General features: G+C 47.2%; 1 protein-coding gene across 4 annotated transcripts in view; it reads right to left on the reverse strand.

Moving 5' to 3' along the window:
• The window catches only part of Mapk4 (mitogen-activated protein kinase 4), a 147,762-nt gene that overhangs the window by 10,237 nt on the left and 119,513 nt on the right, over nucleotides 1-18,012 (reverse strand). For all 4 annotated transcript variants that reach the window (XM_087593298.1, XM_087593295.1, XM_087593297.1 and 1 more), the window contains 1 exon segment: nucleotides 1,486-1,630. In XM_087593298.1, the coding sequence (XP_087449424.1) occupies nucleotides 1,486-1,630 (145 nt within the window).

An 18,012-nucleotide genomic window follows, 5' to 3' on the forward strand; every position in this document is an offset into this window, starting at 1 on the left:
AAGGAAACAATTACAAGGCTAGGGCGAGCCTTCTCGGTAAGTTTCCACGGAGGAGGAGCTCATCCAGAAAATTCTCAGGACCAAGAAAATAGGGAACCACATTTGAGTTTGGAAGGTCTTTTGAGCTCATTCCCTGTGTGGGCACAGGGAGGAAGGTGGGTTCTGTCAGCTCTGGAGGAGAAGCAGTAGGGCAGGAGAGAGCCAAGCATTCATTCATCCATTCATCATTCACTCAATAGTTATGTATTGGGTGCTATGGTAGGTTGATGAAAATGGCTCCCATAGGCTCTCAAGTTTGAATGCTTAGTCACCAGGAAGTGGAACTGTTTGGGAAGGATGAGGAGGTGTGGCCTTGTCGGAGTGGGTGTGGCCTTGTTGAAAGCGTGTCCCTGGAGGTGGGCTTTGAGGTTTCAAAAGTCCTCACCAGCCCCCCGTATCTCTGAGGCTTCTGCCTGAGAATGAGGATTTAAAGTTCACAGCTGCTCCAGTGCCACACCTGTCAGTTTCCTGCTATGGTGACCGTGTGTATGTGTGTGTGTGTGTGTTGTGTCTGTGCAGCTCTCCCCAGCATCACCTTCCCACCATGACACTTTTGCCTTGCCAGCTGAATGGTAGCTGACACCTATGAAGCCCAGTCAAAGTTTAGGTTGTTTCTATCAGGGAATTTTGTCACAGCAATGCAAAATGGGGTGAGACGAAGCTGGGGAAGTGTTAAGTGGAGACAGCACGTGCTCCTGTAGGCACAGAGCAAGAACAACATGGGGGCGAAGTGCCTCAGGAGAGCCAGCAGGTATGGACGACTGCTGGGGGCTTCCGCAGAGCCATAATGGAGGACAGGGGCTTCAGTGGGAGTTGTTGGATTAGGGAAGCAATGGGCTACTTGGTGGGACCACAGGACAGGGAACGCATTGCCAGAGAGGGAAGGGGAAGGGCCTGGAAACACTCAGTGGGTGTGTTAGCACTTAATCTGAGTATGAGTGTGACTTAGTTCATGTGGGCTGCTAGAACAAAATGCCCTAGACCGAATGGCTTCTAAACAACTGACATTTATTTCTTGAAGTTCTGGAGGCTGAGGGCTCCCAGATTAAGGATTGGCGGATTCAGTGACCAGTGAAGGGCTTGCTTCTCATAAAGGCTGCATTCCACATGGCGTAAGGGTAAGGGAACTCTTCGGCAGCCCAGGAGTCCCACAGAGCAATTTTCCCTGAGCCTCATTTTTTAATAGCACTACACTGAGGTGGTGGCTTCAGACCACAGCAAAATGGCTAGTAGAGTGGTGAAGTCCTGTGCTCATGGGGCTAATACAGCTTTTGTGGGATTTTTGTATGAAATACAATACTACAAGGTACTATATCTACAAGAAGTATAAAAAGCAAAAAAAAAAAAAGTCATTTAAGCAAAAGCATGTTTTCGTCTTGATGGGTTTTTCGCATGCCATTTGAACAACACTGGGAAGGAAGCACATGGCCTTGGCTAGCAACTTACCAGCAAAGAGCATTTTCCCCGTGAGCATCTCCGCTAGGATGCAGCCAGCTGCCCACATATCGATGGCTTTCGTGTAGTTGTTCGGGGACAGGAGCAGTCGCGGAGAGCGGTACCACTTTGTCACCAACCCTTCCGACAGATAACCCTAAAAGATAAAGTCCCCTATGTTATCGGCCAGAGATCTGCAGATGTTGCCCCCTCCCGTCCCAGAGACAATCAGGGCTCCTTTCAGTATCCTGTCTGCTTGTGATAATAGTTGTGGGGAACTTACAAGTTCCTGGAACTCTTCCTTGTGGGAGGGAGGGGTCCAGGGCATCAGTATTTTGGAAGGAATGCTTTTCCACACCCCTTGAGATATAGCCAAGTCTGCCCATGTTGGTTATTGGGAGTCATGTTCAAGTTCACTGCTGCCATCAGCCGTCATTATGAAACATGGGAGTTGCGATCAATGGATGATTCTGAGAAGCAGCGTTGATCTGAAGTTAAGCCAGTGATGCTTATACTGGTGATGGGAATTAACACCGCCCCAAACCCAGTCCCCAGATGAGAACAAGAAGAGCCTTAACAGATACAGGCAATGATGCACCACCAAAGCAGCCCTGAGCCACAGGGCAGCTAGGGCTTCCTTAGGACCAGGGCATGCTGGGGATTCTACCGAGTTTTGAGGGATAGGTGTTTTGGCTGATTTGGGTGACTATATTATGATATATAGCCTGGGATAGACTGGGATAGAACTGGTCCTAACTGTACATGACAATGACCTTTCATGTATAAACAGGGAAATATATTCAGGAAACACAGAAGTTGTCCCCTGTGTAACTCAGAAACTGGTCCTGAATGTGAAACGTGTACATGGATTTTCCTGAATAGTTCATCACTGAAAGGAAAGCACGGACCCTTTTGTAGGTAAAAGGTAAGACCAAGGGGTCTATAGGAAATTCTGGGATTGGTCTTGATATTTGCTCCTGCTCTCAGCTTGGCACCCAAATTTTTCTTTATTCTGATATAAAAAGTATCACAGTCTCAGGTCAAAGCAGACAAAAAATGAGAAGCCCATGTACCCTGCGGCCTCTGCACTGGTTGACCAAACGTTGAAGAGCAGGCCCAAGTCCGGTGGGAACTGGAAGGGCTGAGGAAGATGCTTTTGTTGTGGTGATCTGGGGTTTCGCTTCTCGCTCCTATTTCCTTTCTCAAATCAGGCCATGGCAACCAGCAGCAGCCCCTTTCCATCTTGAAGTTGACCATAAAGACATTCTCGGATCTATCTTTGTCCATAAGGTGTTCCTCATTTTCAAGGGAAACAGAGAGACTGGGAAGAACCCAGGCCCTCCATTCATTCTGTGAACTCTTGGTCTACATTTTTTTTTAAAAAAAGATGTATTTATTAAGTGTACAGCCTTCTGCCTGCATGTACAGCTGCAGGCCAGAAGAGGGCACCAGATCTCATTATAGATGGTTGTGAGCCACCATGTTGTTGCTGGGAATTGAACTCAGGACCTTTGGAAGAGCAGTCAGTGTTAACATCTGAGCCAACTCTCTAGCCCCTAAGTTTCTTTCTTTTAAACTGGTCTCCTTTCTCCTTGGTTGTGTACATTTCAGCTGTGATTGTTCAATGAAGTCTCCACGAAAATCCACAGGACAGGTCTTGGAGAGGGGGCTTCCTTGGAGGCCCAGAGAAAGGCCTGCCAGAGCCATGTCTCTTTCGCCATAACTCACCTCATTGTATCTGCTCATCTGTGCTCCCTTGAGTTCTGTGAATGACTCTACCAAAGGAACCAACCCAAAGAGAGGTCATGGAAACCTGGATTGACAGCTGACTGGTCAAAAGTTCCAGAGATTGGGACTTGGTACTAGTGCCTCAAGTGGGGACACTCTGGTGGCACTGAGCTCTCCCTGTGGGACCTGATGTTATTTCCAGTTAGACTGATTTCTGAGGACATTATAGTAGCTAGTTTTGTGTCAACCTGACTTCATTTTCCTCTCTGCCTCAGGATACACCTTAGCTAGAAATGACTAAAACATGTCCAGCCTGGCCTTCACATCTAACTTGCAGTGTTAGAGGCTGCCTGCCCATACTCTCCTCTCATATCCATTGGATGGATGTCCTCAGATGTGTGTGTGGCCCTACCTGGCTAACACACTTGAGAGAGTCACCCCGCCCCTTCCCTAAGAGCATTGGATGATATGCCCCTCATGAGTAGCAGCTCTGGCCTGTTCCATAGCTGCTCCTAGCTTGCCTGGCCTGGTGCCTATCTCATTGGAAGCATGACTAACACTAGGAAGGACTGACAGGAGGGCTAAGGGAGTGCCGCCCTGCTTGTGTGGCCTGCGCCCCTTCAACATGAGACAGCTGTCAGACTCCTTAGCCCTTGTCTTCAACACACTCGACTTTGTGCTTAGTTCCAATTCCTGCTTTCAAAGGCAGGAGGGGGAGGCTATGTAAGTTGATAGTTTTCATGTTTTCCCTCGTTCCAAAAAGGATTAGTGAGTGAAATTATTATACCAGTTACCTGTTTTAAAAGTCAGGTTTACCGTGATGTGATTTTCATACAGTACAATTTGCCCATTCAGTGTGTGTGTGGTTCTATGGGGTATTTTCCCCTCCTAATTTTTCTTTACCTGTATGGGTGTTTTGCCTGCGTGTATGTAGGAACACCCCATTTGTGCAATGCCCATGGGGACCAGATAAGGGCATAGGATCCCCTGGAACTAGAGTTACAAAGGGTTGTGAGCCAGCATGTGGGTGCTGGGAATTGAACCTGAGTCCTCTGGAAGGGCAGCCAGAGATCTCAAAGGCTGAGCCATTTCTCCAGCCTCCGCTTCTATGATTTTTTTTGTCAAAGATGCCTCTATCATCCTAATCTTGGTATTTCACGATCTCCAACACTCCCATCACATCTTCTTCTGGCCATTTCTAGGGCCAAGCCCTGGCAACCAATTCTTTCTGTTCTCCTGGGTTTTTGTAATTCTTTTTTTAAAAAAAAGAATATATTTATTTATTGATAAAGTCTTGCTGTGATGGATACTATGAAGGTTGGCCTTGAGCCCCCTTTTTACTTTTTTTTCAAAGAAACGATATCTTATTTGCATGTGCACAACTATTGTTTCCCTATATATTCATGTGCACCAAGTGAGTGCCTATTGCCCATGAAAACTAGAAAGCAGCATCAAATCCCCCAGAACTGGAGTTCTAGCCAGTTGTGAGCCATCATGAGAGCGTTGAGAGTCAAGTCCACGTTCTCTTAACCACTGAGCCATCTCCCCAGCTCCAGCCTCAAACTCCCAACGTTCCTGCTCCCGTGTACTGAGCTGACAAGTATTTACGGCCTACCCAGTCTTCTGGTTTTACCTCAAACACAATACCATAAGCGGGACCAGTTTGTAGCCGTTAGCCTGACTCTTGTCACTCAGAACAGCGCATCAGAAAGTCACCCTTGTCATGTGTACAGTAGATTCCTGTGATCCTAAAAACCACAGGGACAAGCTAACGTGTTTGTAGAGGCTCTTTACTTAGTTTTGTTTTCTTGCCAGAGGGTGAGTCTGTCAGAAAGCTGAAGCGCAGTACCCACTGGGAAGGTGGCTTAAGAGTTTCCACTGACCAGCCAATAAGCAGTCTTGTAAGGGAGAGAATGTTCTGGAAGTAATCTACCTCATTGCAGGGACTAGGAGACCAGTGAGGACACAGGGCTTCCTTGTCAACCCCTTGCTCATTTGCTGGGACAGGATTACTTGTAGGCTACAGTTTTGAACCAGTTTGTGACACAAGCTAAAGACAGTCAGTTCTTTACCTTTCAATAAAACCAACAACCTGCTGGACTAGTAACAACCAAGCGATTTCCTTTTGCAGGCTGGTCCCCCAAAGTCTTTACAAAGAAAGGTATAGAGGGGTATAATCAGGAGCTCCTGGGCCCTAGGGGTTTGGGGAGTTCCTGTGTCTTCTGCTAAGCCCTGTAACAAGAGAAGACCTGGGACAAACAGGGGCTCCACTCCTGGGTCTAAGGGGTAGACACCAGGGCCAGGGAATCCCGCCTGAATAAACCCTAGAGAGCTGATCGGTGGAAGCCTGGGGGTGCCCATCACACCATACTGGAGATCTGAATCCAAAAGAGGAGTCTGTGGAGAGGTGCGGGGTGACATTCAGAACTTCCTAGAAAACAAAACAGAACAAACAAACAAACAAACAAACAACTCCCAAATATCTAGGCATGGGACTTGATTTATCAGCAAAGCTCATAAACCAGTGAAAAGGAGGTCTTCCACCCTGTGGCTCCATCTATAAAGCCTGTCCTCAGCTGAGTTGTGTCTTGGGCAGCTGTGCACTGTGGGGCTGGCTGAAGGGGTGACATGCATAGTGCAAGAGAGGGCACTCTCTGCAGGCAGGGGTCGCAGGCTGGGACCTGGTTGCCGTGGGGATTGTGCGGCACCATTTCTCTGAGAAGACAGGAAGCCCACACCCAGGCAGGGCTCCCTGAAGCCTTCTCAGTGTGCATAAGGCAGGGCCAGGGATGCTCCTTTGTATACTCTCATCTGCCGCTATCCCACCCTTCAGCGGGCAAGGGCTCTGGAGACATGATGGGCGAGCAGGGTTGGTAGCCGGGTAGAGCGTGTGCTTCTGAAGCTGCTCCTCCCACCAGGCCATCTGCCGGCTTTTTGAGTGTGTAGAACCCATAGAAGGTTTTGCTTTCAACGGCTTCAAAGTGTTTGGGAAGCAGTCTAGCAGCAGCTGCCCTCTGCAGAGTGTAATTGTGGCCCCGGTCGATCTAGACACAGGGTATAATTAAGGCTCTGAGTGTTCCCTTCCCACGGGGAGCAGGGGCCAGCCCTCCCTGTGCCGGTGTGGGGACTCAGAATAGCCCGGATCCATATTGCTCTAACAGCAGGGGCTGGCACTGGTCCAGCGAGCTACACTGGGCCCTTGGGTACCAGGTCTGCTTGTCGCTCCATGTCTCCCCTGCCCTAGCCTAACACACTCTTTAATGAGACAGCCACTAATCCATCATCAGGTGTTAGGACTATCCTCCCATGAATGAAACTTCAGCCACCCCAGCACTGAGTATGTGCGCATGCGCACGGGTTCTGCGTGCATGCGTGCGTGCGTGCGTGTGTGCGTGCGTGCGTGTAGATGGGGAATAGGGTAGGTAGGTTGTTTTCCTCTCCTGAGTAGATGCTGAATGTGGCCACTGTTCCCAGGCCAGGATAGGATGTAAGGGGCTCTAACAGGATTTAAAGGGCTCTAATAGCTTCTCTTTCTCAATTATAAGTTTCCAGAATATGGGCTGGAGAGATGGCTCAGTGGTTAAGAGCACTGGCTGGGGGTTGGGGATTTAGCTCAGTGGTAGAGCGCTTGCCTAGGAAGCGCAAGGCCCTGGGTTCGGTCCCCAGCTCCGGAAAAAAAAAAAAAAAAAAAAGAGCACTGGCTGTTCTTCCAGAAGTCCTGAGCTCAATTCCCAGCAACCACATGGTGGCTCACAAGCATCTATAATGGGGTCTAATGCCCTCTTCTAGTGTGTCTGAACAGAGCTACAGTGTACTTTTATATAAAGTACAGTGTATATTTATTCATATAATAAATAAATCTTTTTTAAAAAGTTTCCAGACTATATCCTGGGAACTGAACATGGGTTAAATCCCAGTGGAGGATATATAGAGCATCATGTAGTGGGAATGGTGAATGTTAATATGAAAGGAACAACAGCCAGGAAATAACCATGGTTAATATGGATAGGAGACATAGCCTCCTCCAGTGTGTGTGTGTGTGTGTGTGCACGTGCGTGCATGTACATGTGTATTTAAATCCTACCTGCACCACTTGCAGCCCATGTGACTTAGCTTTCCTGTGCCTGTTTCCTTGCATAGAGAGAAGCATGACTTTCAGCCTCGGGGGCAATGGGCTGTGGCAGACATGGGTGTGGAATAGATGCTAAGATCCTTGCAGGACTTGGGTTCCCAGGAGCCATCCTTGTGGGCGGGCTGGTGAACTCAAAGGCCTGGCACAAAGGCATGGTGAGATGGGCACTCACAGGCTACAGGACTCGGAGGGGTGGCATGAGAGCCACACTTGCACCTAGCAAGGTTGCCGTCTGAGAGCTAAGGAGTGTGACATCTGTCGCCTGCTAACACGAGCTAAGAGCTACCATTTCCTTCAGCTCCTGTTCTGTATAGTACACATTAGCTCACTGCATCCTTGCAACAGCCGCTTGAGGTAGGGGCTCTCCTAATAGTTACTGTATAGGAAGGACACAGGCACAGAAAACATAAGTCACACAGGCTGCAAGGGGTGCGGCTAGGATTTAACCCCAGCTTGTAATCTGAAGAGGGGCTCTATCTAGTACTTCACACATGAGACTGCAAGGACTGACCATGTCAGCACTGGGCTCATAAGACAGGCAGAGAATCCAAACCCAGGACGGACAGCCTCATGACGATGTGTGCCAATAGCATAGCTTCTCAGACTCTGGCGACCCAACCAAATCACTCGGAGATCTTGATGATTAAATTTAGAGTTTATTTCTCAGTTCCACCAGCTGATTCTGATGCCTCCTGCCTTTGAGGGGAGCCCTCTCTTGGGCCAGAAACTCTTTTGATACTTTCTCTTTAAAACAAGTTAAAGCGTGTCTACGTATATGTGCACGTGTATTGTGCACGGGTGTTTTCGAGAATGCATGCATGTATGCAAGTGTGTAAATGTGTGTGTGTGCATGCATGCATGCTTGTGAGGGGGAGGGAGGGGGAGGGAGATGGGGAAGGAAAGGGGGAAGGGGGAGGGAGAGGGAGAGGGAGGACAACTCTGGGGAATCAGTTCTCCTTCTACTATGTATGTTCCAGAGACTCAGGTAAGGAGACTTGCACAGACAGACTCACAGATTCATCCTGCTGCCTCCTCTCCCCATTCCTGCTTCTTTTAAGTGTGTGTGTGTGTGTGTATGTGTGTGTGTGTGTGTGTGTGTAAAATCTATAGACAACTTCATATATGTATATGTTCTATTTTGCTCATTTCACCCCCATTCCCTTCTCAACTCTCACTCCTTCTTTCCAACGTTCCTTCCAATTTTTCTATTTATTTATTTATTTATTTATTTATTTATTTATTTATTTATTATGACCTGCTGAGCCTAATTAGGGTTGGTTGCACAAACCAGTGCCATTTACTAGAGTATGAACAATTTACTAACGGTCACACCACTGAAGAAAAGGTCTCCCCTCTCTTAGCAACTGTTAGCTGGAAACCCGAGGCTCCTTCTCTATCTGTGAAAGAATGTTGACAGGCCCCCTCTTGTGACTCGTATGCAGATAACCACAGCTGCAGTGAGCTCAGGAGTGCCAAGCCCACGTCACATGCAGAAACCAGCACTTCACAGTTCTCCTCACACGCTGGCTTTACAGTCTTTTGTTGTGTTCCCTCGGTGCTGGAGGTAGTGAAGCAATGTTTCATCTAGATCAACTAACATCTAAAATGTTAGTAATAGATCAATGAAACACCTAAGTGTTTCATTTAGATAAATTTTTGTTGAGCTATAAATATCCTGGCTGGTCTAGGAACAGGTGACTGGCCTTACAGACCAGGGAGACTTCTCAAACCCAGGAGATTGACCTATTTCAGAGGTTAATTCTTTGTTGTGGGTTCTTAGTGGGAAAGGATGTGTTTAGTCCTGCTGGGACTGGATATCCCAGGTGGAGTGGTACCCAAGGAAGGCCTCTCTTTCCCTGAGAAAAAGGGGAGGAGATGAGGTAATGGGGGAGGGATTTGTGAGGAGAGGAGGGAGGGGGCTGCGGTCAGAAGGTTAAGTGAAAAATAAATTAATGAAGAAGAAGAGGAGGAGGAGGAAGAGGAGGAGGAAGAGGGAGATCATTTAAATAAGCAACAAGCTTTCAGAGGCTCTGCTTAAGCATAAATATATGACCTCCTGTTTCATAGGCTTCCCCATCCAAAGGTGTAATTCACACTTGTGCTAATATATGTCTGAAGCATGTTAGAAAGCTTTTTAAAAGAAGAGCAACAGCACATGTTGCTTCCTGGGTAGGCAGACATCTGAACAAATCAGCCAACATCCTGAAGAGACCAGGGCTCATCACGTCTATTGCTGCTCTACACACAAGAGCCAAGATGCCAGCCCAGACGGAACCAGCCTAGATGCCCATCAACAGCCAGACTAATAATGAAAATGTGATCTTCTCAGCAGTAAAGAAGAATAAGATTAGGGCAGGAGTGGAAGCTCAGATGGTGAAGTGCTTGATGCAGAAGCATGAGGACCTCACGTGAGGACCTAAGTTTAATTCCCAGAACCCACATAAAAACTGCAGTGCCATACACTCATATTCCCAGAACTGGGGAGGCTGGGGACAGGTAGACGCCTGGGGTGCTCTGGTCAGACAACCTAGCCTACATGGTGAACTCTGGGCCAGTGAAAGATGTTGTTTCAAAAGCAAAGCAAAACAAAACAAAACAAATCAATAAAGTAGGTGGTGCATAAGGAACAATGGAGGTGGTCCTCTGGCTTCCACATGTGCATGCCCAGATGTGTACTCACGCGTGCACACACACACATACACACACACATGCACACATACACACACATACATATACACACATATACACACACATACACACACATACATATACACACATATACACACACATACACATGTGCACACACATATACACACAGACATACACAAACACACATACACACACATACATATACACACATATACACACACATACACATGTGCACACACATATACACACAGACATACACAAACACACATACACACACACACGCACACACATGCACACACACATGCACACATACATACACACACACAGAAACACACATACACACACACGAATAAAATCATGTCATTTTCAGAAAAATGGATGGTTTAAGGATCATCATGTAAAAAGAAATAGTGAGTCACAAAAGGCAAACACTGCTTTAATCGTACATGAAATCCAGATGGAAATATATACATCTACCTGACATGAAATCCCAGCACCCCGAGATTGTGAAGAATGAAGAGGGGGCCTACGGGGAGGAGAGACTAACAAAGCATTGCATGTTTTCACTGAAATCTATTACAAATACGCACACTAATGAGAATCACAAAATCAGCCCTTTGAGGCAAAGCAGGAGATCAGTGAGGGAGAGGGGAGGGATTGGGGAAGCGGTGGGAGCAAATATGACAAGGTACAATGATACACAGGGACACGAACGTCATCCTGAGGGACTGAGGTGACGGTGTACTGGTTGGCAGCATGTACTGTTCTCCCAGAGGGCCCATGTTTGTTCAGGCAGCTCACAATCAGCTGGAACTTCAGCTGCAGGGGATCTGATACCTCATGTGGCCTCTGGGCAACTGACACATATGCATATCCCTGCCCCATACCCATAAAAATAACTATTTCTAATAATGCCATGAGAAAACCCATTATTTTACATCCTAACTAAAATCACAAAGATTAGATTAAATCTCCCAGACTGCATTTCTCACTGTGTCATTTCTTGTTATTGTGACAGGAAGAAGGGTTTCTCATTGTCCCAGTCACGTCCAAGATCCTGGAGCCTTGCTAGAACTTGGTAGTGCCCCTCCCTGCCGCAAACAGCCACCGCCAAACCTCTGGGGTTACAAGCACATGTGTGGGGACACCAGGCTTCTTCCTACAGTGCTGGGATCTGAAATGAGGTCCTCTTGTTTGTGGCTCTCAAACCTGCTACAGGTTAGATGCACATGGAGATTAATTTTCTTTTTTTTTTTTAAATCTTGTTCTTCGGGCCACCTGCCAGCCATATCAGTGACATGGGAGTCTCCAGGGTGTGACTTAGACACCAGTAATTGTTAAGATCCCCAGTGGATTCCAATGTGCAGTCATATTTGAGAAGCAGGATTCTCTTACCTGCTCTTAGCCCATCCCCACTTCCTTTGGAGACAAGGTCTTGTGGCTTGTCTTAACCCTCCCCATGGGCTGGGATCACACAGACAGACAGACAGACAGACAGACACACAAACACACACACACACACACACACAGTATCAGCACACATGCTGGCATTGTACATGGTTGTCAGTAGACCTGGGTGATAGAATAACACTTTAAGCGATGGTTTTTTAATTGTGGTAGGTTTTGCACACCAAAGAATTCACCACCTCAACCATTTTTTAAGTGTGCAATTTAGTGTCACTGAAGCATTCACAAAGTCATCAAACCACCATCATCCATCTCCAGGGTTCTAACCATTCTCCTATTCACTTTCCCTCCGACCCCAGGGACCACTTTTCCTTTTCTGGTCTCTGAGCTCGACTCTGCTAGGGTCCTTCTGTTAAGTGAAACCACACAGATTTGTCCCTGTGTGCTGACTTGACTCACTGAGCATAATGTCCCTCCCCTGCCTTCCAGGGGCATGGCAATGGGAGAATGGAGTCGGGCTGCTTTCTAGAAAGCCCTTGACTGAAATGCGTCTGTCTGCTAATTCATCTAGAGTCTACTGACACAGATAACAGCTCTGGATCCTTCTTCACAAGGCCAAAACCAAGAACTCTGAATTCTATTACAGTTCAAAGTAGAACAAAATGTTTCGTTTGTTCAGAAATATATTAGGATAAGCAGCTCTCATCCCACCACCCTTTGGGGCCAATGGCTGTGCTGTTTGGACATGTGGGCAGGGGTGGGATGGAGCGAAAGTTTGGTTTGCCTTCTCTAGCCTCAGTTTTCCCCACTTGATTGTGCTGCTGGAGCCTCCCAGGTTTTCCCTGCTAGCATCCTGTGACTCGACATTAGTCAATAACTCCCCTGACTGTCCCTTCTTTTCTCTTTTTTGAGTTAGGGTCTTGCAATGTAGCCCAGGCTGGCCTGCAGCTCAACCTTGTGTTTACACACCCACCAGCTGAGCCCACTTCAACAGCCGTCTCTAAGGAGAGGAGCTCTGCTGGGCCATAGCGATGAATTTTTAACAAGCCAGTCTTCCAAAAAAATTTCTCCTTTTGGGAAGGCACAGTAACTGCTGGGCCATAGGCATTTGTCTCACTCTCTTTCAAGGGGAAGTCTGTAGAACAGTTGCTCTAAACCCACTACAGGTTAGAAGTACCTGGAGAATTAAAAAAAAAAAAAAAGCCCTGATCTTTGAGCCATCTACCACATCAATAACATCAGAACCCCTGGGGTGAGATCTAGACACCAGTAATTGATAAGAGTCTCCTGTGGACTCCAATGTGCAGTCATATTTGAGAAGCATTAGGAGTTCACTGGCTTTGGAACGGTAACTAGCGATTTCATAGTCCCCAATTAGAACGCGTTTCTATTTCTAACTCCGCTCAGGACAAAAGAAATCCCCGAGCAGCTACAGAGGCTCTCTGCACACAGCCGATCCCAGGGGAGACAGCTAGAAAATAATTCATCAAACGATAGCTAGGATTGATTGAGAGCTTTGGGTGTGCCAGGCATGGTGCCCAGTGCTGCTTTCTTATTGGTGCATTTAATTATCAAAATGACCCAAGAGAGTCTAGAGGTGGCGTGATACAGCCAAGGTCAAATTCAGCAGTGATTTGCAGAGTGGAGACATGATGCCAGAGGGGAACGGGATGGAGTCTCTGATAGGAGTGTATACGTTAGTGGGAAAGAGCTGAGCAGACAAATGTATATGTTCACAGAGATAACTGTAGGGAAGGCAAAACCAAACCAAACAGACTAAAGAGATGGGGCAAGTGGTACAGGACAGCAGCGTTCACAGCAGTGCATCTGAGCAGAGATCAGTTTATCATGGGAGTCGTGTGGCCACCCTGGAGAACATCAGATAAACTGACCTCTGAGCTGCAAGTACCCTCTCTGTCTTCTCCTCACCCAAAGGAGGCAGCAGCTTGCTTTCCCCCCTCCCACCTGCCAGTCTTCTTCTCAGGTCCCTCATCTACACGCAATTATTAAGCTCTGGAAACATCTTAGGAGGAAGGAGGAAAGCGAACTGATTGAGCATTTGCCACATGCTAAGGATTTGACAGCAGTGGCGGGCAGAGCTCACTTCCTAAGGTCCTTGACATCCAGGAGGCTGAGGCAGGAGGATGATGAATTTAAGCCTAGTTTAGGCTACATAAATGTGATCTGTATCATCTGTCTGTCTATCTGTCTATCATCTATCTATGTATCTATTTATTCATGTATCTATGTTACCTATGTAGGTACCTATCTATCTATGTATCTATCTACCTATGTATCTATGTATCTACCTATGTGCATACCTATCCATCTATGTATCTATGTATGTATGTATCTATCTATCCATATCATCTATCAATCATCGTTTTTCCACTTTGTATCTGTTGAAATTACCGTAGATACTTTTTGTCTGATGTAGCTGATAGGTCTTGGTGTTCCACAGCAGCCTGACCCCTGTTGTCGGTTCTACAGCAAGGGAAGCAGGTAGAGACCCCTAACAGACATGACCTGTTTTATCTCCACTTCTCCAGCACACCCCACACAAGGTAGTTGCTTATTGACCTTCCTTGAATGAATGGAATACAGATGCTAAGCTAAAGGAATGATGCTATGCCTAAGACTTCCTGTTTAAAATTCTTGCTTAGTGATACACCCAAACCAAAGGCAATATCGGGAACCGATCGCCAGTTAAAGGGAACCGGCTACTCAGAAGTCCAAACCTACAGGACACAGGCAGTATCTCTGTACGAGTGCAGACCTTGAAATCCAGGCCCAATGGGGTGTTGGTGTAAATTACCATTTCACTGGACCGTGGTCCTATGGTGTGCTAGGTGAGTCCCCAAGGCTGATCTTGTCTTCAGCCAACCCTGCAGTCAGACCCTGGACTTTGCCAGACACCACCCACCTCCAACTCAGAAAGTCTGAGTAACAGTGACACCAGTCTGGCAGGTGCTGCTTGTGTGTTTGTAGGCTGGGTTCCACTCTCAGCTCTCCCTGATCTCTTCCATGCATTCATTACTGCATTGCTTCAGCAATGCAGAAGAGGTAGCTATGCCCTGGGTCAAGGTCACAGTAGCAGCATCACAAAGTCTCTCATGGTCTGTAACCACAGTGCTCCGGGTCAGGGCTGAAACAAGGATTCCCAGAGCTTGCTGGCCAACCAGTAAAACCAGTCAGTGAGCTCCAGGTTCACTGGGAGTTCCTGTCTCGAAATACAATGTGGAGTGGGACAAAGGAAAGCACTCAGTGTCAACATACACACACACACACACAGACACACACACCACCACCACCACCACCACCACCACCACCACCACCACCACCACCTTCTCCACCACCACCACCACCACCACCAACAACAACATCATCACCATCAGTAACAAATATGCCTCCCCAAACTCCAGCAAGTTATCACAGCAGCTCAGCTGTCAACTTAGAAAGAACAAAGCGAATCTCCCCAGACCTTATCCTTCTCAGAAACTCTGGGATTTGAGGTATCTCTCAGTGAGGTAACTGATAGGCCAGTGTACTGGGTGTCCTGTCACTTAGGTCTGGAGGGTAGGACAAATCCTAGAGTACCTGGGAGCTTAATTATACAAAGACTGGGGGAGGGGAGGGAGGCTCAGAGAGCTGCCTGAAGTTGTTAGAGGTCCCTAAAGCAGGCCAGCAAGACGGGGACAGTTATGTGAGCATGGGAACAGAGAGGAACCTCTCTGCCTGGTTGAAACCTGGTTGAAGTCTCACCAGCAGAGAATAAAGAAATTCAACACCATGAACAACAGTTGCTTAAGGCCTTTCTTCCTTTCCAGTTGTAAACCTACAATTTCTGCCTCTCACCAGAAACCACATTTACAGCACAAGGCCATGCTCCAAGCACCTTGTGTAATCCTGGTGACTTCTGATTTAATCTTGTAAGATCATAACCCCACTCACAGCACTTCTTGGGGTGCCTTCTAATTTCAGTCATTGAAAAGGGGAAGAGGGAGAGAGGAGGGAAGGGTCCCTTAACAACCAGTAAGCAACAAAATCTCAAACTCTGACAACCTCTTGGTATATATGGTCACCATTTGGGTCGAGTGATGCTTAAGCTGGACTCTGAAGCTTGCACAAGCTTCCAGGGGTGTCTCTCTTCCTAAGCATCTCTCTCTGAGCTCCCCCCCGCCCCAAGATCTGGATTAAACATGCCTTTTAATACATCCCAACTGTTCTTCTTTTTTCCAATGAAGCCAGGGATCCAACTTCATCTGAGTGGAGTTCCCTAAAAGAGTAAGGGTGCTCAGTGGCACCCAGGCTGTGTCACCTGCTGTACTGATGACAGCAGTCTCTATGTTATGGGTGAGGTTCAGGGGAGGAAGAGACTGTGTCGCAGGGAGGACCCCAAACAGGACCCATGATCTGTCAGCAGGAAGCATGGTAGAATGAGCCACTCTCCCTGGACATGGTTACCTGACTGTCCTGGTCTAGGACTCTCATCTATAGGTTACCAAGTCTTTGTTAGGGAGACATTTCTTTATGAGTTCACATCCTAAAGACCTTTTACTTTTGTCACTGAAAGAAAAGGAAGAACGTTTTATTCTGGGTCAAAGTTTCAGAGATTCTGGTTCCAGTTTACCTTGATCTGTTGCTTTGGGGCATGAAGGTAGGTGGCCATCATGGTGGTGGGAATGAAAGGCACACAGGCTGCTCACTTTGGGGCAGCCAGGAAGCAGAAAGATGAGGAAGAGACCAAGGACACTTCATGGGCTTCCCTTTAGTGACCCTTTTTCCTTCCAGTGAGGCTCCAGCACCCAGGGCCACCTAAGCTTGCAACAAGTGAATTTATGGGGGGGGGATTTAATATTCAAACTACAATGCATACTCACAGACACCAGAAGGGATAAAGGCATAGGTGGGGTAGGGGGGAGAGACAATTGACACATTTGTAAAGTTTTCAGGACAGACTATGGGAAACGTGGGTTATGGTTTCCCGTAGTCTGTCCTGGTAGACATTCTGGTAGGAACCACACTGACCGTCTTCCAGTAGGTGACTGACAGTACGGACACCCGATGAGCCCACCTGTAAGGGATCTGAGACTCCCACTGCCTCCCGACCTTATCTCTAGAACTCCTGCATGCTCAGGCTAAGTACTTGCCTGGTGTGAGAACACAGGAGAGGCTGATGGTCAACATTACAAAGCCATTTGAAGTGTTTGTTACTCGTACGCACCACAGAGGTTCTAGAAGGGAGCCAAGGAACGATACAGGTTCTTAAGGGAGGGTAGGCAAGGTAGGGGAATGCAGGAGATGAAGGGAGCGGTGCTGAGCCCTCCATTCCCAGTCCGGGAAGAAGCAAAGGTGTGCAAGGATGGAGAGATGGGTCACAGAAAGGACCTAAGCTAACTCTGGCTCATCTTTAATGTGGCTTCTGTCAGGGCCCAAGCACAACTTTTTTTGACTTGGTAACCTTGTCTAATCTTGGTCATGAGCGGGGTCTTTTTACTTCAGTGAACGGATTATGTGTTGGAATTTTATTGACCAGAAAGCACATGCTCTTGGTAGTAGGGCCACTGTTTTCTCAGGAAAACTGTGGGGACCGGGCATGCTGACCATTAAGTATCCACAAGCTGAGAGACTTCCCCGGCCACCTGTCTGGGAAGTTACAATTATTCTTCCCAATGCTCTGCTGACTCAGATTTGCTGTTTCTTGCCGTGAGGCCTACTGTGGTGTTCTGAGTCAGGGTCTTTGGAGAGCTTACCCCTCCAAGTCTGGGCAAAGAGCACATGAGTTCAATCTCAAAGACCATCATTAATCCAGGGAACAATGTTGATGAGGAAGGACAGATAGGGCGGTCACTGAGGACAGAGACAGGGCCAGGGTGGATTCGGGTTTGGGAATCTTTTAAAAATATCAAATTATGAGTATAAAATTAGGTACGAAAGCGAATGTTTATTTTGAACCCAAGAAGTAATGGCAACGAAAATCACAAATTACAAAAAAATTGGCAGATGCTGCAAACACCACAGAATTCATAAAAATCACATGCCTGCTAATTAGCTGCTTGGCAAACCACAGGTAGCAAATGCATACTGCATAATTTTTAATTATCTTTTCCATGCGAATTTTGGAATATCATTTTCCACAGAGAGAATTTAAAAGATAACTCGGTGTTTGAAAGATAATTGAAAAGATAATATGGTCTCCTCCTCCAGGACGGGTGATAACCCAGCTTGGCTACTCGAGACATTTCTCATGTTCAAAACTAGCTCTTGGTAGTAGCGTATGCATTCGTAGGATTGTTCTCAGACACGCGGTGAACGCCAAGTATCTTTTTGTCTATGAATTGTAAGACTGGGCATTTTTAGTTGGCATACGATACGTGGTGACACTCGCATGTCAGCCACTTGGTTTATGTTCTACCTGCAGTCCCATGCTGAGTCTCCGAGCTGTGCCTTGTGTCACTGTGTAATGAGCTGATTCAGTGGAATAACTTGATTGGTTAAGTGTGGGATAATGGAAATCCAGGTAAACACATCCCACTAACCCAACTAAACGGACCCCTAGCCCTGTCTAACGTGTGTACCTTCCACTAAACGCTGGGCTATGGGAGCTCCTCCCAGTGTGTGTG

Source organism: Rattus norvegicus, chromosome 18 (assembly GCF_021556685.1).
Source record: "Rattus norvegicus strain SHRSP/BbbUtx chromosome 18, alternate assembly SHRSP_T2T, whole genome shotgun sequence".
Taxonomy (NCBI): domain Eukaryota; kingdom Metazoa; phylum Chordata; class Mammalia; order Rodentia; family Muridae; genus Rattus; species Rattus norvegicus.